At 40.9% G+C, this 25,613-nt stretch overlaps 1 protein-coding gene across 2 annotated transcripts in view; it reads left to right on the forward strand.

Moving 5' to 3' along the window:
* Positions 1 to 25,613, forward strand: part of LOC142760630 (allurin-like) — a 115,865-nt gene that overhangs the window by 22,281 nt on the left and 67,971 nt on the right. Inside the window, exons 1-2 of one of the 2 annotated variants that reach the window (XM_075863822.1) lie at positions 6,307 to 6,377; positions 23,517 to 23,555. In XM_075863822.1, the coding sequence (XP_075719937.1) occupies positions 6,342 to 6,377; positions 23,517 to 23,555 (75 nt within the window). In that variant the 5' untranslated portion in view covers positions 6,307 to 6,341. Of the gene's footprint in view, positions 1 to 6,306; positions 6,378 to 23,516; positions 23,556 to 25,613 lie in introns of those variants that run through there. The other variant, XM_075863821.1, reaches the window with a different exon arrangement.

The raw sequence follows: 25,613 nt of genomic DNA on the forward strand, positions 1-25,613 counted from the left end.
GATTGAAACCATTACGTGGTCGGACCATGCCACCATTACATTGTCGTGGAGGAGACGTATAATTCCAAACAGACATATGTATGGAGAAGTAATTCATACATTTTGAATCACTCGAAATATCAACCTATTTTCGAGACTGATTTAATGGAATATTTTGGGGCGAATGTTGATTCTGTAACTGACCCATACATTTTGTGGAATGCGCATAAAGCTTTCATAAGGGGAACGTTTATTAAGCTGGGGCATAGGGACAAAAAATTAAGGAGTGAACAGATTTCTAAGCTTAAATTTAAAAAAAGGTGAAGGCCAAATACTATTCCCAGAACGATAAGGCAACTAAACTTTTAGCTTCCCGCATTAAAGTGCAACATACTAAAAATAGAATTCCTTACCTGAAAAATAAAGCGGACACTGGAAAATTATATATCCCTAATGACATTGCCAATAGATTTAAGGACTATTATAGTATGCTTTATGATTTGCGCTCAGACCCTTTTTCCCTCCCAATACTAGAAGCAGATATTCAACAGTTCTTGTCCAAATGACACCTTAGCAAATTAACTGAAGACCAACTGGAGACGTTAAATTCTCCCATAACAACGGATGAAATATCTAGGGTTATTGCTTCCCTTCCTGCACATAAATCTCCGGGACCAGACGGCCTGGCAAATGATTACTACAAAACATTCCAATCTATTCTTGCCCCACACCTTCAAGGGGTTTTTGATAAGGCTATGGCATCAGGTTCATTCCCGAGGGAAAACCAGGAAGCTTTAATAGTAACCTTGCCCAAACCTGGGAAGCCCCTAGATGTTCCACAAAATTTTAGGCCTATATCATTACTTAATTCGGATCTGAAAATGTATGCTAAATTATTGGCTGTTCGTTTGGCTCCTCTGATACCTGATCTGGTGAACCCTGATCAGGTTGGATTTGTTAAAAATAGACAAGCCCCGGACAATACAAGGCGTATCCTAAACATTTGACACTATTTGGAGTCTAGGGGCATACCTTCGGTGTTGGTATCACTAGATGCTGAAAAAACATTCGATCGCATTAATAGGATGTACGCGTTTTCAGTCCTTAAACATATGGGCTTTAGTGGTAACATATTGACAGCCATTACGGCACTGTACTCTGCACCCTCAGCCAAGGTTTTTATGAATGGGGCTCTCTCAGACGCATTTTCCATTTCTAATGGGACTAGGCAGGGATGCCCTTTGTCTCCCCTGATATTTGTTCTCTCGATAGAAACGTTGGCACAGGCATTGCGGGAAGCTCCTTTTGTTAAAGGGGTAAAGATAGGGGATCATGAACATACTGTCTCATTATATGCAGATGATGTGATCCACATGCTATCAGATCCAGAGGAATCTCTTGAGGCAGTGGTAGAAATTATCACGAAATTTGGGTACATTTCCCACTACAAATTGAATACCTCCAAGTCACAGGTTCTCCCCATGAATATTCCTAGGCACTCGCTTTATTTCCTGAAAAATCGGTTCTCTTTTGATTGGCAATCAGATTGCAAAGATTATCTGGGGGTAGTTTTGACTTCATCTCACAAATGTCTTTATAAACGCAATTATATGCCAATGTTAAATGTTATTCAACTTGAGACTCAGAGAATTACCAAATTTGAGATTTCATGGATAGGACGGATAGCAGCTTTTAAAATGATGTTACTCCCTAAGCTCCTATACTTATTCCGCACTCTCCCTATTTTGGTCCCTAGGTCATTTTTTTGCTTCTATACAGAAGATAATCTCAAAATTCATCTGGGCGGGGTGTAAACCTAGGACTTCATATGCATTGTTAACTAAAGATAGGAAAGCAGGGGGGTTGGAGTACCGGACATATACCACTATTATATGGCTTCTCTAGTGTCTCCGTTGGTTTCATAGTGGCGACTGGACACCCATAAACATTGGGTACATATTGAAAACTACGGAGCACAGCCGTTTAACTTAAAACTGTTGCTGTTGGCTTCATATTGGAAGATACCTATTTCTTCATGCGTTTCTCCATTGACTAAAGCCTCAATCCATCTCTGGTCACAATTTCACGAGCTTTCTCGTCCAAATACCGTTTTAGATATAAACACTTATCCCACGGAATTATTGGCAATGACGATACCCAATTTGAATATGACCCCATGGACTCAAAAGGGTATCTCTGACATCTCTAAACTCTGTGTAGATTCCCAAATTTTGCCTTTTGAAAGTTTGTCTGCTACATATGATCTCACAGAGGCGGATAGATATAAATATATCCAGATGAAACATTTCTTGGCAGCTCGACGTCAGGAGGAGATTCGTGGTAATACATTTATCTTTCAGGTGTTCTCACAGCGAAAAAAGGGCTTAAAGTCTATATATTCTCTTATTGGGGGACAGAACCTCTTTGTTAAGACCTACCCGTTCCGGGAATGGGAAAAAGATTTGGGTATTACCTTTGAGAACGGAGAGTGGTCCAAAGCTTTTAGATGGATTAATAAATCCCTAAGCTGTAGTTCACATTATGAATCTGCGATGAAAACTATATTGAGATGGTACTATACTCCAGACCGGTTAAGTAAAATGTATCCAACATCTTCTTACGGGTGTTGGAGGGGTTGTGGTCACAGGGGTACTCTACTTCATATTCTGTGGACATGCCCTTACATATTGGGGTACTGGCAATCAATTTTCAGTCTAATTTCTGGCTTTATCAAGAAAACTATTGTTGGATCGCCTCAGTTAGCTTTGTTATTTCTGGAGCTTCATGTTATTCCCCTGAGATTCAGAGCTCTGGTATGTAAGATATTGATCATAGCTAAACTTGTTCTGTCCAGGTATTGGAAATCAACCTCTACTCACCCTATTGAGGAAGTGATTTCAGTAATTAACAATACATACTTATATGAAAAGATAGTGGTGTATGGATCACCCACTCCTCAACCCTTTTCGGGCATATGGGACGCATGGAGAAATAACTCAAACTGTAATCCATAACACAATCAAATGTTTAAGGCTGTCTGGCTTACAGAGGGGCACTTGGGACTAAAGAAAGCGAGGTTGATAAAATTATTTTGGGACTGTAATGTTGAAGGTGTATTCACAATGAACGTAATTATATGCTATACGATACACTTAACTGTCAACTTTCTGGAATATCTGTATGTACGTGTGTTTATTTGATATGTTTCTCAATGCTTTTTTGCTGTATTTTGCTTTATTTTATGTATGACAAGTTGAGTATTCTGTATGAGAAATCAATATGCTTAATGTCATACTTGTTATAGAAACAGGGAGAGAACCTCCAGCTCACCGGTCTGCGTCTCCAACAGCGTCCATCGGATCCCCGCGACGGCCCGCGGTATGAAACAATAATGTAGAGGAAGAGTGATCCAGCGCTGATGTTGGTTTTAAAAGGGAAATGAGAGTCCCATGTTTATTAGAAAAAAAATTTGAGTAAAAATAGAACGGGAGACGCAGTCCCAAAGTGCAAGTAGTTAGGGTATATGCCCAAGCCTACGCGTTTCAAACGCGGTCTGCGTTCTTAATCATCTTTCTTGCCATGATTAAGAACGCAGACCGCGTTTGAAACGCGTAGGCTTGGGCATATACCCTAACTACTTGCACTTTGGGACTGCGTCTCCCGTTCTATTTTTACTCAAATTTTTTTTCTAATAAACATGGGACTCTCATTTCCCTTTTAAAACCAACATCAGCGCTGGATCACTCTTCCTCTACATTATTGTCATACTTGTTATATCTGAAAAACTTTAATAAAAAAGATTGAACCATAAATACAGCACTAGAACCAAACTCAGTACATATATACAGCACCAGAACCAACCTCAGTACATAAATACAGCACTAGAACCAAACTCAGTACATAAATACATCCCCAGAACCAAGCTCAGTACATATATACAGCACCAGAACAAGCTCAGTACGTATATACATCCCCAGAACCAAACGCATTACATATATACAACACCAAAACCAATCTCATACGTATATACAGGACCAGAACAAAGCTCAGTACTTACATACAGCATCAGAACCATGGTCAGTATATATACAACACCAGAACCAAGCTCAGTACTTACAAACAGCATCAGAATCAAGATTAGTACATATATACAACATCAGAACAAATACAGCTCAATTTAGTGCAACCCCTGCCGTATAGGCTTGTACGGCGTAAAACTACAGCTCCCAGCATGGCCCAAACAATGGTGAGGATATACTGGGAGACACTGTTTCACAAAAAAAAATCATATCACCTATCATCTAGCTGCAGATCATACAGTGACTACAGTAATGATTAGTGGCAGAATAAACATTTGATGTCTCTGATTCTAGTTCTTTTCTTCTCCCTCCGGTCCAGACCTCTATGATGGATTTCTTCTGGCCACGACCCATTTCTGCAGTTTTCCGCTCAGATGTCTTCAGCTTCTCACTTTTAAAACATTTCTTCACCTCAATATTCTCAATATCTCTAAATATAATAAAGCACCATACACTGCACCACTAACTATAATAGCGCCATACACTGTGTCCCTGATTTTAATAGTACCATACACTGTGTCCCACACACACAGACCGTGCCCCCTGTAGATAGTGCCCCCATAGCCCCCTGTAGATAGTGCCCACATATGGACTCCAGAGCTGCAAAGCAATAATGCTAACCACTGAGCCACCGTGCTTCCCTACATATAGCTTCCCCTATAGATAGTGCTCCACGTATAGCCCACCTCTGTATATAGTCTCACATAGAGCTCCCCCTGTATATAGTGTCCCACATATAGCCCACCCCTGTAGACAGAGCCCTACATATAGCCACCCTGTAACTAGTGCCCCACAGGGAACCTTCCCCTGTATATAGTGTCCCACATATAGCCCACCCCTATAGAAAGTGCCCTAAAAACCCTATCTCCCCTATAGATAGTGCTCTACATATAGCCCACCCCTGTATATAGTGTGTCACATATAGCTCCCCCTGTATATAGTGCCCCACATATAGACCCCCCTGTAGATAGTGCCCCACATCCCCACATATAGACCCCCCTGTAGATAGTGGCCCACATATAGACCCCCACTCTAGATAGTGGCCCACATCCCCACATATAGACCCCCACTCTAGATAGTGGCCCACATCCCCACATATAGGGCCCCCTGTATATAGTGGCCCACATATAGACCCCCTGTATATAGTGGCCCACATCCCTACATATAGACCCCCACTGTAGATAGTGCCCCACATTCCCACATATAGACCCCCCTGTATATAGATGACCCCCCCTGTAGATAGAGCCCCCACTATAGATAATGCCAGTCACAGTTTTATTAGAAAAATACCAAAAACTTTAAATACTCACATGATCCCGTTCCCGCGCAGACTGATGGCAATGCAGAATTGCTTTCTTCTGAGCAGGTCTGCTGGAGCTGAATGACGCGTCATTCAATGACGCTGATTGGCGGGGCAGAATGACTTGCCCGTCAATCAGCACCTTTCAAGCATGGAAGCGTCGTTGAAAGGCGCTGATTGGCGGGGCAAGTCATTTTGCCCCACCAATCAGCGTCATTGTAAGGCGCTGAATGGTCGGGCTCGGAACATGCCCGGCCGTTCAGCGCTAATGCATGTATTTGTCTGTTGCTAGCACCGGCATATATTTTTAACTTTATACAGTACAGTAAATTATTATAATACACCTATGGCAAAGAGATAGATAGATAGATAGATAGATAGATAGATAGATAGATAGATAGATAGATAGATAGATAGATAGATAGATAGATAGATAGATAGATAATAGATAGATAGATAGATAGATAGATAGATAGATAGATAGATAGATAGATAGATAGATAGATAGATAGATAGATATGAGATAGATAGATAGATAGATAGATAGATAGATAGATAGATAGATAGATAGATAGATAGATAGATAGATAGATAGATAGATAGATAGATAGATAGATGAAGACAGATTATTTTGTTCTTGTAAAGATGCACAGTAATTATACCACTTACTAAAGTGTGAAGTCCTAATTATTCATTACACGACTCCATCTCTATAATCAATTGACACATAAATAACTGAATACAAACATGACATGAGAATTTTAGGAGACAAAGACATGAATGATTGTTAACGGTTGTCATGGTACTGGTAACTCTGTGACATGATTTCCTTGGCTATAACAATGGCTAATAACAGTTTAATTTCATGGCTGAGTAGAGTGTCCCCGCCGCGCTTTGTTCTGGAGCAACAGCTCTGATGCCGGGGATTGAGCCATTCATACCACAACAAAAGACGTCTTAGTTATAGAGGACAGAGAACATGTATGCTGTTTGTAGCCAGGAACGGACCATTAAGTATTGTCAGTTACTGTATCAGACTGTTTATTCAACAGAAATACTATTATCCTTATTATTATTATTATTATTATTATTATTATTACTATTATTATTATTATTATTATTATTATTATTATTATTATTATTATAGTATTATAATTACTATTATTATTATTATTATTATTATTATTATTATTATATTATTATTATCCTTATTATTATTATTATTATTACTATTATTATTGTATTTTTATTACTATTATTATTATATTATTATTATTATTATTATTATTATTATTATTATTACTACTATTATTATTACTATATTATAATTATTATTATAGTATTATAATTACTAATATTATTATTACTACTATATTATTATAATTATATTATTATTATTATATTATCATTACTAATATTATTATTATTATTACTATTATTATTACTATATTATAAATATTATTATATTATTACTACAATATTATTATCATTATATTATTATCATTATATTATTATTATTATTATTATTATTATTATTATTATTATTATTAGATTATTATTACTATATTATTAGATTATGATTAATTTTATGATTATTATGATTACTATTGTATTATTATTTGCATTAATGTTATCACTAATTGTTTTATTCGTAATAATATTTATATAATTATTATTTGAATTATTATTATTACTATTATAATTAGTAATTCATTGCAGCTGGCTCACCTATAGATTGTGCATTGTTTGGATTCTATACCTCAAAAATTGTAATACACATGTATTAATGGTTATGTATACCTTTGAAAACGTTTTAATTTTTTTAATATAAAAATTAGTATGTGTGTTTGTATCTAGCGCTGGGACCTGAATCTGTCAGGTCAGGTCCCAGTATGAATCTGTCAGGTTAGCGGAACTGACGGGTTCAGTGACAGCGGGTCCTGCGTGTCTCTGACAGTTCATAACTTAGTTGTGATCAATAACAGGTGGATCCGACCTGCTGTCACTGAACCCGTCAGTCCTGCTGACCTGACAGATTCATACAGGATACAAAGCAGCTGTATCTCAAAAAGTGAAAAAATATATTTTTTATAAAAATGAATTAGAAAGTTCACCAAACACACAGATACATATTTTTATCAAAAAAATAATAATTAAATAAAATTAGTTTTTTAAAGGTGTACATACTACATAGCCTTTAACACCTTCAGTACCAAACTCATTTTGGCCTTCAGGACCAGACCGATTTTTTCAAATCATGTGTCACTTTATGTGGTAATAACTCTGGAATGCTTTTACCTATCCAAGTGATGAGATTGTTTTCTCGTGACATATTGGACTTTATGTTAGTGAAAAAATTTGGTCGATAAATTCAATATTTATATATACCGAAATTTAGAAAATATTTGTAAAAATTAGCATTTTTCTAAATTTAAATGTATCTGCTTATAAAACAGATCGTAATACCACACAAAATAGTTACTATTTCACATATTCCATATGTCTACTTTATATTTGCATCGTTTTTTGAACGTTCTTTTATTTTTCTAGGACGTTACAAGGCTTAGAACTTTAGCAGCAATTTCTCATATTTTCAAGAAAATTTCAAAAGGCTATTTTTTCAGGGACCAGTTTAGTTCTGAAGTGGCTTTGAGGGCCTTATATATTAGAAAGTCCCCAGAAGTCACCCCATTGTGAAAACTGCACCCCTCAAAGTATTCAAAACAAAAAGTGACCCCTGAATTTTCTAGGGGCATAGTTAGCATTTTGACCCCACAGGTTTTTTTCTGAATTTATTGGAATTAGTCTGTGAAGATTAAAATCTACTATTTTTTTCTGAAAAAACATAGAATTGTCTAATTTTTACAAAAAATAAAGGAGAAAAAGCGCCCCAACATTTGTAAAGCAATTTCTCCTGATTACGGCAATACCCCATATGTGGTCATAAACTGCTGTTTGGACACACGGCAGGGTCCAGAAGGGAAGGGGTGCCATTTTGAGCGCAGATATTGCTGGAATGGTTTTCGGTGCCATGTCGCATTTGCAACGCCCTGGAAGTACCAAAACAGTAGAAACCCCACAAAATTGACCCCATTTTGGAAACTACACCCCTCAAGGAATTTTTTTTGGGGTGTGTGATTACTTTTTTAACCCAATAGTGTTTTTGCAGAATCTTGTGGAAATCTGGCATAAAGAATAACATTTTCTTTTTTTCACAAATGCGTCATTTCTAGGACATATTTTTCCTACATAGTACATGAAACTGATGAAACACACCCCAACATTTATTACCCAGTTTCTCCTGTGTTCAGAAATACCCCGACTAAGGCCGTAATCTGCTGTATGCCCACACAGAGTGGTCCCAAAGCAAAGAAGCACCCTTAGGCTTTTCAGAACATAATTTTAGCTTGAATGAGTTGATAGGCCCTCTCCATGCCTGTAAAGGATTTGAGCTGGCAGAATGATCTGACACCCCTAGAAGTGACCCCATTTTGAAAACTGTACCCCCTAAGGTATTCATCTAGTGGTTTAATGAGTGTTTGTACCACTAGGTTTTCATAGCCAGAATCATGGGATTAAGGTGGTAATTTTTTTTATACCAAATCTATTATTTTTGGGGCATGGTTGCCTTCCACAGCATATTAACCCTTTCAAGACCGAGCTCATTTTGGCCGTCAGGACCAAACCCATTTTTTCAAATCTGACATGTGTCACTTTATGTGGTAATAACTCTGGAATGCTTTTGCCTATCCAAGCGATTCTGAGATTGTTTTCTCGTGACATAGTGTACTTTATGTTAGTGGAAAAATTTGGTCAATAAATTCATTGCTTATTTGTGAAAAACACCAAAATGTAGAGAAAATGTGCAAAAATTATGATTTTTCTAATTTTAAATGTGTCTGCTCGTAAAACAGATAGTAATACCACACAAAATTGTTACTATTTCACATATTCCATATGTCTACTTTATATTTGCATCGTTTTGTGAACATTATTTTATTTTTCTAGGACGTTACAAGGCTTAGTACTTTACCAGCAATTTCTCACATTTTCAAGAAACCAGTTCTGTTCTAAAGCGGCTTTGAGGGCCTTATGTACTGGATAGACCCATAAATCACCCCATATTAAAAACTGCACCCCTCAAAGTATTCAAAACAGCATTCAGAAAGTTTCTTAACCCTTTAGGCGTTTCACAGGAATTAAAGCAATGTAGAGGGGAAATTGACAATTTTTTTTTTTTTTTGCTGCAATTCATTTGTAATACATTATTTTCTGTAACACAGAAGGTTTTACCAGAGAAACGCAACACAATATTTATTGCCCAGATTCTGCAGTTTTTAGAAATATCCCACATGTGGCCCTAGTGTGATAATGGACTGAAACACAGGCCTCAGAAGCAAAGGATCACCAAGTGGATTTTGTGGCCTCCTTTTTTTAGAATATATTTTAGGCACCATGTCGGGTGTGAAGAGGTCTTGTAGTGCCAAAACAGTGGAAATACCCCAAAAGTGACACGGTTTTGGAAACTGCGCACCTCAAGGAATTTATCTAGGGGTACAGTTAGCATCTTAACCCCACAGGTCTTCTGCTATATTTATTGGAGTTTGCCTGTGAAAGTGAAAATCTACTTTTTTTCTGAAAAAATATAAAAAAAAATATTTGCAAGGAATAAAGAATAAAAAGCACCCCAAAACTTGTAAAGCTACTTCTCCCGATTACAGCAATACCCCATATATGGTACTAAACTACTGTTTGGACCCACGGCATAGCTCAGAAGGGAAGGAGTGCCATTTGGATTTTGAAGCGCAGATTGTGCTGGATTGGTTTTCAGTGCCATGTCGCGTTTGCAACACCCTGGAGGGAGCAAAATGGTGGAAACCCCCCAAAAGTGACCCCATTTTGAAAACTACACCCCTCAAGGAATTTTTCTAGGGGTATAGTTAGCATTTTGACCCCACAGTTTTTTTGCTGAATTTAGTGGAATTAGGCCGTGAAAATGAAAATCTACTTTTTTCTGAAAAAACATAGAAATGTTTCATTTTTACAATGAATAAAGGAGAAAAATCACCCCACAATTTGTAAAGCAATTTGTCCTGATTACAGCAATACGCCATATGTGGAAATAAACTGCTGTTTGGACCCACGGCAGGACTCAGAAGGGAAGGAACAATATTTGGCTTTTGGAGATCAAATTTAGCTGGAATTGTTTTGCAAAGCCCCTGAGGTACCAAAACAGTGGAAACCTCCCAAAAGTCCCTTTAGGGGACTGGAACGAGCGATCATTAGGTCGCTGGTACAATACACTGCAGTACTAATGTATTGCAGTATAATATCATTTTTACAGGCTCCTGTAACAGCGCAATCGCTGTTCCTGTCCATTAGTCCCTGGTGTCAGCTGTAATACACAGCTGACACCTGCAGAATATGGAGCGGGCGCAGCGCATGAGCCCGCTCCATATATAGCCCCCGCACCACGACATGCTATTAAGTCATGGTGCGCGAAGGCGTTAATGCTCAGCGGATGGTGCAAAGTGAAAATTAAAATTTTCCACTGATATGCCATTTTAATGCACAATATGTTGTGCCCAGTTTGTGCCACTGAAGACAAATACCTCATACAATGTTGAGCGGGTTCTCCCGGATATAAAATATCATATATGTGGATGTAAGCTGGTGTTTGGGCACGCTGTGGGGCTCAGAAGTGAGGGAGCGCCATTTGGCTTTTAGAGCGCAGAGTTTGCTTGGTAACTGTTCTGTTTTGCTGGTATTCCAGTTTATGATGTGGGGGTATGTGTAAATTGGGCAGAGTACATCAGGACATAATAAGAGGGTATAATAATTCGGTAAATAAATAATAATCCACAGATATGTGGCCAATATCGCACTGATAAATGGCGCCCGATCTTATCCGCTTTTGGACACTGCACAATTTCTGTCGCTATATTCTGAGAGCCAGAACTTTTTTTATTTTTTCTCCACCGGAGCCGTGCAAGGACTTATTTGTTGTGAGACAATATGTAGTTTTCATTGGTACCATTTTAGGGTACATGTGATTTTTTTATCACTTTTTATTAGATTTTTTTGGCAAGCAAAGTGACAAAAAAACAAGCAATTCTGGCAATGTTTTTTGTTTTTTTTTATACTTTTCACCGTGCGCTATAAATGACATTTTACTTTATTCTGCTGGTCGATACGATTACGGCGATACCAGATGTATATAGTTTTTTTATGTTTTGTGGCGTTTGCGCAAAAAAAAATCACTTTTCGATAAAATTATTTTTTTTGTGTCACCATATTCTGAGAGCCGTAACATTTTTATTTTTCAGTCAAAAAAGCGGTGTAAGGGCTTATTTTTTGTGGGACGGGTTGTAGTTTTTATTGGTACTATTTTAGGGTACATGCGACTTTTTGATCACTTTTTATTCTATATTTTTGGAGGGTTGATGACCAAAAAAATAGTGATTCTGACATTGTTTTTAATTATTTTTTTTGCGCTGTTCACCGTGCGTGAAAAATAATATTATAGTTTTATAGTTTGGGTCGTTGTGAACGCGGTCATACCAAATATGTGTACTTTTTTTAACATTTTTATTTTTTTCCTATAATAAAATAATTATTATAGGAAAAAATTCATTTTTTGTTTTTGTAACTTTTATAACTTGTTTTTACACTTTTATAAAACATTTTTATTACTTTTTTTCTTTACTTTTTACTTGTTTTACTTGAAGACTGGCAGCACTGATCGCTGCTATAATACATTACACTACCTAGGTAGTGTAACGTGTTATAAACTGTCAGTGTGACGCTGAGGCTGGGTTCACACGACCTATTTTCAGACATAAACGAGGCGTATTATGCCTCGTTTTACGTCTGAAAATAGGGCTACAATACGTCGGCAAACATCTGCCCATTCATTTGAATGGGTTTGCCGACGTACTGTGCAGACGACCTGTCATTTACTCGTCGTCGTTTGACAGCTGTCAAACGACGACGCGTAAAAATACAGCCTCGGCAAAAGAAGTGCAGGACACTTCTTTCAGATGTAATTTGAGCCGTTCTTCATTGAACTCAATGAAGCACAGCTCAAAATTTACGGCTGTCAGAAAAGCCTCGCAAAATGCGAGGAGGAGGAATTACGTCTGAAACGAGGCAGCTGTTTTCTCCTGAAAACAGTCTGTCATTTCAGCCGTAAAAGCCTGCTACCATGTGCACATACCCTGAGAGTCACTCTGACAGGAAGCTTATGAGGACCGGCCTACGGCTGGTTCTCATAGGCTGCCGTGCATGGCAGACCCGGGGGCTGTTGTATGGCCTCCGGTTTTGCCTTATAACCGATTGCAGCACCTGCAATCGGTCCCCGGGAAAGTTTGTTGTAGCAACAAACTTTGCAGTTTGTTGTAGTAACAAACTTTCCAGTTCGTTGCTACAACAAGCTTTCCCTGCGATCTCAAGACCGGGACCTGAACCAATTAGGTCCCGGTCATGTCTCCAGCACTAGAGACAGGGGATAACAGCGCGATCCGGGTGTCAGCGCTACTCTGAGACAACCGGATCGCGCTTTTAACACCCACCGTGAATTCACGTCGGCGCTGCACAGAGCCCAGCAAGCGCCGACGTGAATTTACTGTGGGCGGTCGGGAAGCGGTTAACCCCTAGAAGTGCATTTGCCAGTGTATGTAACTATGTCGTGCTAACAAAGCAGATGACCAACAAATGTGTCAGTCCATAGACGTTAAGTACAGATAAAGCAGGGAGAATTAAAATTAGAACTGTATTGGACTGAAGGGAAATATATTTGAGAACTGGAGGAAAAAGTTTAGAACTTGAGCGTGTTCACAGGATGAAAGAACAGGGCTTTATAATGTCACTTCTGTTTTTTCAAAGGGACTGGTCATACAACGTCTCTTTAGCCCCATCAATCTCTATATAAGAGACGAACGTGCCAAGGGACGTTGGCACAGCATTACAGGTCCCTGCCCGTCAAAGTAGGAACCGTAATGTGCGCAAAACAACCAATCACCTACAGAATATATAAAAGGGCAGTCTCTAACACCATCTTTATGGACAGTAAAGGATCACTAATCCCCTAAGATATTGTCAGTTTTTCTGGAAGTATTTTCGGGTTTTACAGGTTGTGCAAAAATTTTAACGAAACAACAAAAAAGCTCATAATGTATTGATCAGGAACAGCTCGTAAATTGAGTAACCTCCAAATATAAACTATCCCCATATCACCAAACAGTTTATAAGAATTAATATAACCGCTTTATATGGCAGAACATCGTTATAATAATAGGCAAACTCAGTAAAATTATTTAAAAAAAATATATATAGAAGGAATATTACATTTATATGAAATGATGGCATCAAATAAACAATGAAATTTGTATGTCAAGTATGCGATTTCAGTGATTCCAACTGACCTTATTTTGAAAACTCTACCCTTCAAGGTATTCATCTCGGGGTATAGTGAAAAATTTGTTATGGGTTTTTCAAAAATATTTTAATTTGGTGTGACTAATTATAACTTGGAACCACTTTAGGTATTTATCTAGAGGTATAGTGAGAATGTTTAGCTTTGTTTGGGCATCTTTTAAATTTTAGTTAGTGGGGAAAAAAAAATTATGAAAATAAAATTACTCAGCTTCAAAAATCTATTTAGAATGGCCAATTTGTAAAATGAATGGGTGTATAAATAAAATAATCTAAAACTCAGTGGAGGTATAGTAAAGTTTAAAGCATTCATTGTTGCATAGGCCTGGCTTTGTGGGGCATGTCTCGCACTGGTGGATAGTGTCTTTTCTGATGCCTTTTTTGGAACACACCCGACATCTTTTCTGGGGTCTTGTTTTCTTCTCAGTGGGGGGTATTACTGAGGGAAAGTGCTGGCCTGGGATTATACGGCAACTGTAATCTCCCGAAGAAGTGCCCTCGCCTTCTGGGTTGTCAAACAAAAGGGCCTTGAGAATTATCTCCTGAAATTGGAGAAACGTATTTCTATTGCCTGCGTATCTGGACACCACAAATGCGTTATACATTGCCATTTGGGTGAGGTGGACTGCCAGCTTCTTGGACCAGGTCTTACTTTTCCTCATGGCACTATACGGCTTTATTTCCTGAACAGATAGATCCACCCCACCCATAAAGCGGTTATAATCCAGTACGCAGGCAGGCTTGGCAGTTGTGGTGCTGGAGCCACGAACTGGAACGTGGATGCTGCTATTCTTATGGATGTTTGATAGAATGTGGACATCTTTCTTGTCCCTATATTTTACTAGCCGCATATTTTCGCTGCACATTGCTTTGCTTTCTCCTTTTGGCAATGTCTGGCCCAAGAGGGTTTTGTTTTTTTTTTTTTATCGTGCCACAGGCCACTGTCGCTCTTGCCAAAATGCACTTTTGGAGAGGGATGCTGTTATAAAAATTGTCCATATAGACTTGATATCCCTGGCCAAGTAGCGGGTGTATAAGATCCCACACAATTTTTCCGCTGACACTAAGGGAAAGGGGGGCATTCTGGGGGATCAATTTTGGAATCCCTTCCCTCATAAATCCAGAAACAATGAGTGTACTTGGAGGAACTTTCGCAGATCTTATATAACTTTATTCCATACCGGGCCCTTTTATTTGGGAGATATTGACGGAAGTTGAGCCTTCCTTTAAAACTGACGAGAGACTCGTCGACCGCAATATTTTTACCTGGGGTGTAAATTTGGGCACATTTTAAATTTAAATGCTTGATGACAGGCCTTATTTTATATAAACGGTCAAAATTTGGATCGTCGGGGGGTGGGCAGCGGGTATTATCTCTGTAATGCAGGAATTTGAGGATGACCTCAAATCTTTTTCTGGTCATAATGGTGCCATAAGGGGGGGTATTATATAGGACATCCGATGACCAATAGTCCCTAATGCTGGGTTTCTTTATGAGGCCCATATTCAGTAACAGGCTCCAAATTTGCAAAGCTCCTCTGAGTTTGTGGGGGTCAAAATTTGGCCTTTGGAATAGAGGACGTGGGATTGTGGGCGAGAAATTGTTCCTCATATAAATTAGTCTGTTCGACCATTCGATTTATATATTCAGCGGAGAAAAATAATTAGAAAAAAATCAAACTCCCCGATCCCCGTGGTCTCCACAGTCGGGAACCTGGGGGGCAGCATCCATATCGCCTCACTATCGGGGGGCTAGTCAGAACCAGTAACTCTTCTGCGCTGCTGGGGGGGCTCATCAGACTCGCTAGACAATGATGATGTCAGCACGAACTGCATTTCACCCTCGCTAGCAGAGTTTGTATCCGAGCACAGCATAGCGTATGCCTACTCTGGGCTGTAACATTTCTGCACCATATTGCAGTACTGTACACTAATGTAAGAGAAAAAAATATATATAATTTTTTATATATATATATATATATATATATATATATATATTGTTTTATATATATTTTTTATGAACTAGAAAAAAAACTGGCGCTCTCAAAAATGTAGGAGCGGGATGGAACTGAATGGATCGCTGCATAAAACGGTCACTGTATGTGGCACCGCAACAGTGAAGGGTGGCGATCTGGGTGGATCGTACTGGACACTCAATGTTCTCTCACTGGGCAGTGAGAGGGCGATCTGGGGGTATTTAGGGTATCACCTAAAGTAATATGGTGCAGTAATTTCACTGGGGTAATGGGTGGGCAATTTGGGAATTATTTTATAATTACTGGGGCAGGAGAGATCTGGGGAGATCTAGACGAGATCTTTATTCAATGTTCTTTTACTTTTACTTTCTGACAGGCCTTCACACACCGACTCACAAGCTCTCTGACAGAAATGAGCTTGTCAGAGCCGGTGATGAGAAGAATCCTGCGTCTAAGGGTATGTGCACACACACTAATTACGTCCGTAATTGACGGACGTATTTCGGCCGCAAGTACCGGACCGAACACAGTGCAGGGAGCCGGGCTCCTAGCATCATACTTATGTACGATGCTAGGAGTCCCTGCCTCGCTGCAGGACAACTGTCCCGTACTGAAAACATGTTTTCAGTACGGGACAGTTGTCCTGCAGCGAGGCAGGGACTCCTAGCATCGTACATAAGTATGATGCCAGTAGCCCGGCTCCCTGCACTGTGTTCGGTTCGGTACTTGCGGCCGAAATACGTCCGTCAATTACGGACGTAATTAGTGTGTGTGCACATACCCTTATGTTTACCTATGCTGTGATTGGTCATTCAGTTTTGAATGACCAATCACAGCGATCGACTTCACAGAACCGCTTTCATTGGTCCTGTGCCGGCGAGTGGTGTCTGTTGTCACTCGCCGCCGCAATCTGCCCCTTGTCACCATGTCATCTGACATGGTGACAGTTTACTGTCGTCACGTAACTGTACGTAAGAAGCACCGCCGATTGTCACGTACAGTTACGTGACTGTGCGGGAAGGGGTTAAAAGTGCCGGATCCCTAGACTTTCCAAATGTAGAACAAAAGTCCATATGACAATGGCAATTTTATATACAATAGATCACAATAAATAACACTAAGTCCCCGTATGAACACCATAATACATATTTGTCACGATAACTGCTAAAATTATTCCGATTTCCAATAAAATCCATCACGTCAAATAAAAACATAATACAACACATAAAACATAATAACAACAAAACAAGATTTCCAAACAATTTATCAAAAAAGTTAATAAAAAATAGGACAAATGCATGAAGAGCAATTGCAGTTGCAATTCCTAAATAATAAATCTACGTTCAGGGGATAAGATGTCTCAGATAACCACGGGGCCCTCACAGTATTCAAATGTAAAGGTCAAAATGCTGGATATGCCACAGATGTAATAAAAATTTTCTCTAGACATAGGTTGGTAAATAATAAACGTATTCTCCTTCCAACGTAGATAATACGTTCAAGAGTTAACCACTTAGCTAAAAAGTGCCAATATAAACAACATGAAGGGAATCAAGTCAAACCATTCACTAGTATGGCATCTCACATGTGCACAACATGCCATACACTACGTCAAACCAAATACGGTATAATGCATGATTTCCTTTATGATCCCGGTGCCTTCCTCCTTAGATTCCCGACTGGACATTCTTGGTAGTGCGCTGGTCAATGATAAGCCGGTCTCCTGTGAGTTCTTGTACTTGTGCAACAGCTTAAATACGTCTGCTGGGCCTTCTTGTTGGAACACACCGAGTTTGTTCGGTTAGTCGGTCACCCTTAGGGCGGATTTACACGAGAGCGTAATACGTCCATGCAACGCGCGTGCTTTTCACGAGCGTCGCACGGACCTATGTTAGTCTATGGTGCAGTGCAGACAGTCCGTGATTTTTGCGCAGCTTGAGTCCGCTGCGTAAAACTCACGACGTGTCCTATATTTGTGCGTTTTAAAGATATAAGCTCGCAACCCACGTCAAGGGTCCTCATGTATTGCGAGTACCTAACACTACACGCCTCCAACAAAACATTAAATACACGGGTCACTAAGGACCTTTGTAGACAATACTAATAACTATGCCACCCTTTAAATGGCATCGTGCTGCCATGGTACAGCTCCAGCAAGGCTGTGAAAATATTCGGCGAATCGTTGCCGCACTCGGAGTTCAGATGTTTGTGCCCTCCCTAGTGGAATTGGCGGCACAATGTTGGTGGTGGTTGCATTAGTTTGGATATATGCGGCATCAAAACTGGCATCATGTATGCGGGTAAAGTTATGCAGAACTACACACGCTTGGATGACATGTGTCACATTCTGTGGTGACATTTGCATTGTTGTCATAAACACCTGCCACCTGTTTGACATGATGCCAAAGGAGCATCCGACGCATCTTCGCGCTCTGCATAGGCGGTAATTGAAGATGCGCCTACACTCATCCAAGCCCCTTCTTGCAAATGGACGTATTACTTGCCTTGTCAGGGCAAAACCCTCATCTGCCACGATTACATATGGGATTGGTGGGCCGCTGGAGCCAGGGAGGATGGTAGGTTCGGGCACCGCAAGTTGATTAGTCATAAGCCGCTGTCCCATTCTGGATGAGCGAAATATGCGTGCATCAGCAGAGCTTCCATACGACCCAATGTCTACTATGGTAAAGCAATAATTACTGTCGGCCATGGCCAACAAGACGATAGAAAAATACTGCTTGTAGTTATAGTATCTGGAGCCAGAGTGGGGGGGCTTCTTCACACGAATGTGCTTCCCATCTAGTGCACCTATACAATGAGGTAATTGGGTGGCAAGAAAAAAATCTTCTGATATACTAAGTCAGTGTTCTGCCGTGGGCTGAGGCATCACCGTGCTCTTTAATCTCTGCCACAGCACGACACAGGTGGATGTCACAATGCAGGAAATGGTGGTCACTCCAAGAAGAAATTCAAAATGTAAAGAATGGTAACTATTGCCTGTGCCAAGAAATCTACATAACAGAAAAAAACACAAACAACAAAGAACATGTTATGTAGGACATGAAACCCACAAACCATCATCTAAGCACAATTTAAGAAACACACATACCTCAAGGTCATAAGGAGTCGCTCCTCTGGGGAAATGCAGCGCCGCATGTTTGTGTCCTGGTAGGTGATTCCCGTACGAATCAGGGCAAGCAGCATATCAAACGTGGCCACAGACATGCGGCAAAAGGATCTAAATTTCTCTGGGTGATGCCGGAGGTCCTCATACAGTGTATGAAAGTTTCCTTTGGAGGTGCGTTGGGCCACAAGAGGATGAACCCAAATCCTCCCTCTTCTACACGGTTGGTCCTGTAGCATGGGACGCCGGTAGCCAAATCTGCAAGAAATCATCCACGCTAGCAGCACACGGGGCAGCGACGTAGACTGCATAAATGTGGATTATAAGCCAAAAAGCCAGTCAACTGTGTGAACAAACACTAATTTTCTGTAAGGTGAAAAAAGGCTTATAACATGTGCACACAGCAAGCAGGTGTGTGGTAAGGGTGCCTTTTTGTAGGCTGGCCTCTCCATAACACCTCCTTCCGTTTTTTTTTTAACGCGTGGGAAAAACTCATGCCATACGCACGTATAAATCGCTGAAACGTGCCAAATAAGCATGGCAAACGCACCTGCAACGCGCGCAAAACGCTGCATTTTTTGCACGCGCAAAACGCACACGCTCGTGTAAATCCGGCCTTAGGGTGCTGCATAGTTTCAATGGTCCATCCGAGGAAAGTATTATATTTGACTCACCATCATAACAATGGAACAAGTTTAAGTGCCGGATCAATTGGAAACCCATAGACTTTTATGGGTTCTGTTGGGTTTCCGTTGTGGTGTCCGTCGCTTTACCAGAATAAAAAGCGCAATTTTTTCTGCCAATTTGGACCAGATTTTAATGGAGGCTCCTAACAGAGTCTCAAATAAATGTGTGAACATACCCTGTGGAAAAAATAAATTGCCGAAGTATACAATGAACATTGACCCCAAAAGTCTATTTAATTAGATCTTTCTGAAAACTTCCGAAAATGTAAAATACTAAAAAAAATTCACGTCACTGTATTCAGTACAACCTAATCAATAAAAATCTTATCAATCAGGACTTCAAATGTCCAGGTGGACAATGGATTTCAGGCAGAGGCAGACATATGGTCTATTCAGTTTGTTCAGCAGCAAAGAGGCAGGGGGGCCCACTTCTAATGCCAATATTGCCCATTCAATCTAAGCTTCTGAGCAGGAGCACAGTGAGAAGCAGAAAGATGCAAAGAGATGCTGCTGCAGCTTCTAGTAAGTATTATATGTCACCCCAGTGCTGGATTCACAGCTACACTTCTCATTACTGCTGTTTGATGTCCTTAATGCTGCTCCAAGAAGGAAGATGTGATGGTTGAAGGAAATATGGCCAAGTGTAAGGATCTGGGCGACTTTGACAATGGCCAAATTGTGATGACTAGACGACTGGGTCAGAGCATCTCCAAAACGTCAGGTCTTGTGGGGTGTTCCCGATATGCAGTGGTTCATTCCTACAAAAAGTGGTCCTAGGAATGGAACCAGCAACAGAGTTTGCTGCATTTGTGGCTGTTTAGCCACAGACCAGTCAGAGTGCATAAAAGTCACCATCACTCTGCTGACTCAATAACTGCAGAGTATAAACCTCCCCTGGTATCAACATCTGCAAAAAACTGTGCCCCGGAGCTTCAGGGCATGGGGCCGGGCAGCTGCATGAAAGCCTTACATCACCAAGCAGAATGCCAAACGTCGGATGCAGTGGTGTAAAGCTTCCAGCACTGGACACCGGAGTAGTGTAAAGGGGTTCTGTGGAGTGATGAATCGCGCTTCTCTATCTGGCGGTCTGATGGACGAGTCTGGGTTCGGTTATTGCCAGGAGACCGTTACCTGCCTGACTGCATTGTGCCAACTGTAAAGTTTGGTGGAGGAGGGGTAATGCTATGGGGATGTTTTTCAGAGGTCGGTCCCTTAGTTCCAGTGAAGGGAAATCTTAATTCTTCAGCACACCAAGACATTTTGGACAATTGTAGTTTCCAACTTTGTGGGAACAGTTTTGGGATTCTGCCCTTTTCTGTTCCACCATGACTTTGCCCCAGTGCTTAGTAACAAACATGGTTGGTTGGGTGAGTTTGGTGTAGAAGACTGGCCACACAGAGTCCTGACCTCAACCACATCCAACACCTTTGGGATGAACTAGAACGGAGATTGGGAGCCAGACCCACTCCTCCAACATCAGTGTCTGACCTCACAAATGCTCTCCAGTATTAATGGGCAAAAATTACTACAGACACCCTCCAAAATCTTATAGAAAGCCCCCAGAAGAGAGGAAACTGTTTTAGCTGCAAAGGGGGGGGGGGGGGCGACACAATATTATGGCCTAAAGATTTCGAATGGGATGTCATAAAAGCTCCTGTAGGTGTAATATGTAGGTGTCCCAATACTCGTGTCCATATAGTGTATATACTACCACATGATATCCATAGAAACCTGGCCTTTCAGTTCATAAACAATACTAACATAATGTGCTTAACTAATACTGTCATACCTGTCATGAACTGCTCATAAATAATAACGTAATAATATAATAATAATAATAATAACAACAGCTGGGACCATTATTGTTCAATATATTTATAAATGATATACTGTACAGGGTTAATACTGTTTCTGTCATTGCAGATGATATTTAGAAATGATGTAATATAGTATAATTCATGAAAGATGTTTAGAAATTATAAACTGACCTAGAAGTGGGCCTCACATGTACAAACTATTTTTAGAAAAAGTTGATTTTGTCCATAGAAAGCCATTGGATTACTTTTAATATTTTTTTTTAGTACCCATTTTATGCTTAGGACCCATTTAGTGTCTGGGCATCTATTTAGATGATTCTTTTCAATCATCAGTAGGGGTAAAATTATGCATGTGGGGACTAAAATTATGCGTGTCATATATCCTGTGGGAATCGCCAGTGAAGAAGGATTTGTGTGTAAATCATAGACTAAATAACAGCTTACGATGCCAATGTGCTGCTATTAAAGCTAGCATAATGTAGTAAAACAGGCATAGACTCAGGGGACAGGAACATAAACTTGTCTTTCTACAAAGCAGTCTCATTTAGAATAAGGGTATGTGCACACGATAGCAGGCATTTACGTGTGAAAAGACAGACTGTTTTCAAGAGAAAACAGCTGCCTCGTTTCACACGTAAATGCTCCTCCTCGTATTATGCGAGGTGTCTGTGACGCTCGTAAATCTTGAGCTGTTCTTCATTGAGTTCAATGAAGAACGGCTCAAATTACGTTGCAAATAAGTGCCCTGCACTTCTTTGCCGAGGCAGTCAATTTACGCGTCGTCGTTTGACAGCTGTCAAACGACGACGCGTAAATGACAGGTCGTCTGCACAGTACGTCGGCAAAAACCTTCAAATGAATGGGCAGATGTTTGCCGACGTATTGTAGCCCTATTTTCAGGCGTAAATCGAGGCATAATACGCCTCGTTTACGCCTGAAAATAGGTCGTGTGAACCCAGCCTAAAGACCACAAAAATGAGCTAAAAAATGGGCAAAAAAAGATCACAAAATGTACAGTTTTGTCTAAAACAAAATTTGTTAAAAAAAATAAAGTTAAATGTATTTAGTCTGGACGAGAGGTAGTTAAAATTGGTGATGAGTAAGATTACCCAATGTACAAATGGTCACACAAAAAAAACCCACCTGTAAACAGCTGTCAAAGAGAAGAGGAGAGCCCCTCCACGTAGAGGAAAAAAATTCAATCTCCATCTGTGAAAGGATTCTTTATTGTAAAAGCAGAGAGACTGTTCGTCAGTCACTTCAGGATATGAGATCATAAACAGCAGTTCCCTTTTTAAAAATTTTTACTACTCTCTTGAAATCATATAAAGGGTTATCAAAAAATATAAAATACTTAGTTGAACAATGCTACAATATGAACACTTTGTGGTTAAGCAAAGCATTTTTCTGTTTAAGGTGAAACTGGGTCTTGCTTTAAGAACATATGGATAACTATGTGACTGCTCACCTGATATCATGATGGTCTGACTGATTACAGCTGTCTAAGAATGTGTTTAGGCCATTGCATAGATACAATCCTGCACATCTTGTTAGCCCTGTATATTCTGTTGTTGTCACTGAATCTCCTCCATACTGCTTCATGTAGATGATGTGAAGGTATTATCAACCATTCACCTCTGCCTCTCCCTGCAGTGGGCTGGAGTTTGCTCACTGCCTGTGACATGCAAGCTGCTGTGCAGGGTATCGTCTGCAGCATCTCCTGTGCCTTTTGTGAATGATCTATATACATTTATTTTTTGACAGATATGATCTGATCACACCTTTTATGTGATACTGGGCAGGGCATTTTGGGACCTGTAGAAACCAGAGCTTCTTTTTAATTAAGGTGGAAAACATAAACGGGATTATTGTCTTCTAAAACAATGTTAGAGGTGGCATGCGGGGGGTGGGGGGTTGGAGAGTAAAAGTACATTGCTATAATGTAGAGTAGCTTCATTTCATGTGTCTGCTGGAGTTTCTCTTCAACTATCACCCCCCCCCTTCGCTCCAACACCCCTTTTCTTTACTCTGGTTGATGACATGTCTTTTTTGAAACCGTATTATGTAACTATCTAACATAAAAGCCAAATATATTAACAGACTTTTTTTTCTTTTTGAAAAGAAAATAATGGGACCAAAAAAGACAAGGTACTTGGATGAGGTAAGTGTTGTTGATAAGTCTTTGGTTTCCTGTTGTGCTATGCAATAGCAAGGAATTGTTTGAAGAACAAAATAAAGTGGCAGATAAAGTGGCTCACCATGGTGTAATATATCTCACCCGCATCCTTCAGAAATATGGCCCTGACTCACAAACATTTTTTAGAATTATTTTTGATCCCACTGAAAAGTAACACAGAAAACTCTTTTCAAAGTATGTATTAATGGGGTATTTGTAATATGAATAGTTGTATGTGTGTGTATATATTTAAAAAGGTCCTAATGTTGGATGGAAACGTTGCACTTGCCATGTTGGCCTAAATAAATCACAGTTTTTCTTATATTGATCATTGGAGTGCTGCAGGATTTATTTTTTGGATATATGTATGCTCTTTGGATCGGGACTCCTTGCCTGGATTTGAGTGCTGCTGCCTTTCTTGCTGGTATATTTAGATAGATAGATAGATGGGGCGTCGCTTAGACATGGCGGTGTGAGGACGTGTTCGTCCTGAGCTCCGGACTCACCCTGCAGAAAACCGCCCGTCAGGGCTCACTTACCGATCCCCGAGACGCAGCATGACTAAGGGGAGAAGCCGCAGGAACCTCCCGGACACCTCATCCATCGGCCGGTATCTCTGGTCCTCCTCAGACGGCACTCCGCCGCGATCTTCTTCCTCTTCCCCTATAGGCCGCACCCAGCCACCGTCGCCTCGTGGGATCCTGCCGCCTCCTTCATCCACTGGTCAGGCGCTGCCCAGCTGCTGTGCTCGAGCCCCTGGAGGGGAGATGTCATCTCAGGAGGGAGGTCAGTGTGTGGCAGACTTTTCAGGGTTGGCTCCCCCGCCCCTGGCTGAGGCCTTCTCCCCTATACTGCCCCAGACAGCACCCGGACATGGGACACTTGAGGCGCCATTTTCATTAGCCGTGCAGCGGCAACCGCCACCACAGGCCTGTCTGCTGAGTCAGGGTACGCCGGCCATCTTCAGGGGGTCTATGGCCACGACGATACACACAGGGAACATCAGACAGACCCGTCCCCGGGCCCCCCGCTATCAATGGAGTGGACCCTGGCAGAACTCTGGGAGATGGTAAAAGTATTGCCAACCAAAACTGACCTGGATCTCCGCCTCACCCGGCTAGAGGAGAAACACGACAGGGCCATTGGCGCGGTCACTCAGGAGGTGCGTGCTCTAGCTTCGAGGGTGGAAACCTTGGAGCGCCAGCAGTCCATATCTGCAGTAGATATCTCGGTTCTCTCACAGTCCCTGGCCACCCAAGCTACGCAATTACGGGACTTCTCCCTGCATTTGGATGATGTAGAAAACAGGGGGAGACGTAACAACCTGAAGTTGAGAGGTTTGCCGGAGTCTGTACCCCCAGATGGACTTTATGATGCTGTGACACACATTTTTAATAAACTCCTGGACCGACCGCGTGATATGCCCATTGAGATGGACAGAGTTCATACACTGGCGGGCCCCCAGAATAGAGACGGCAACCGACCCAGAGATGTGATATGTAGAGTGCATTTCTACAAACAGAAAGAAGAGATTGCCCGGAGAGCCTGGGAGAAGGGGGCTGTTCCCTTCAATGGTGCCGAGATTTCAGTCCTGCCAGATGTCTCGAGACTGACACTCTCCATGCGCAGAATTGTCCGCCCCTTACTGCAACCTACAGATGGGGCCATCCCTTTCACATCATCCTTCGTAGACAGGGGCTATCCTTTGCGGTCCGGTCCCCAGATGACCTGGAGGAGGCGTTCCGGTTTTTGGAGATCTCACCGGTGCGGTTACCGGACTGGACTGAACCCCCGGCACCGTTTGCTCTCAGAGGTGGACTGTTTCCAGAGTTTGTGTCTCATTTCCCACCTCGTCCCGGAGCTGAGCTGCCCGTGACCCGAACTTCAGGGCGACGATCCCCGCACGGAGACCGTGGAGTTGGGCCCGTTAATACTCGGCCCCCAGGACGGCGTTCCCCGCGAAGGGATTGATTGATCTCCTGCATTCACAAGTGGACAGTTAATTGCACTTTACCCCCTCCTTTTTCTTTCACAGGGTTCTCT

Source organism: Rhinoderma darwinii, chromosome 4, assembly GCF_050947455.1.
Source record: "Rhinoderma darwinii isolate aRhiDar2 chromosome 4, aRhiDar2.hap1, whole genome shotgun sequence".
NCBI classification, from domain to species: domain Eukaryota; kingdom Metazoa; phylum Chordata; class Amphibia; order Anura; family Rhinodermatidae; genus Rhinoderma; species Rhinoderma darwinii.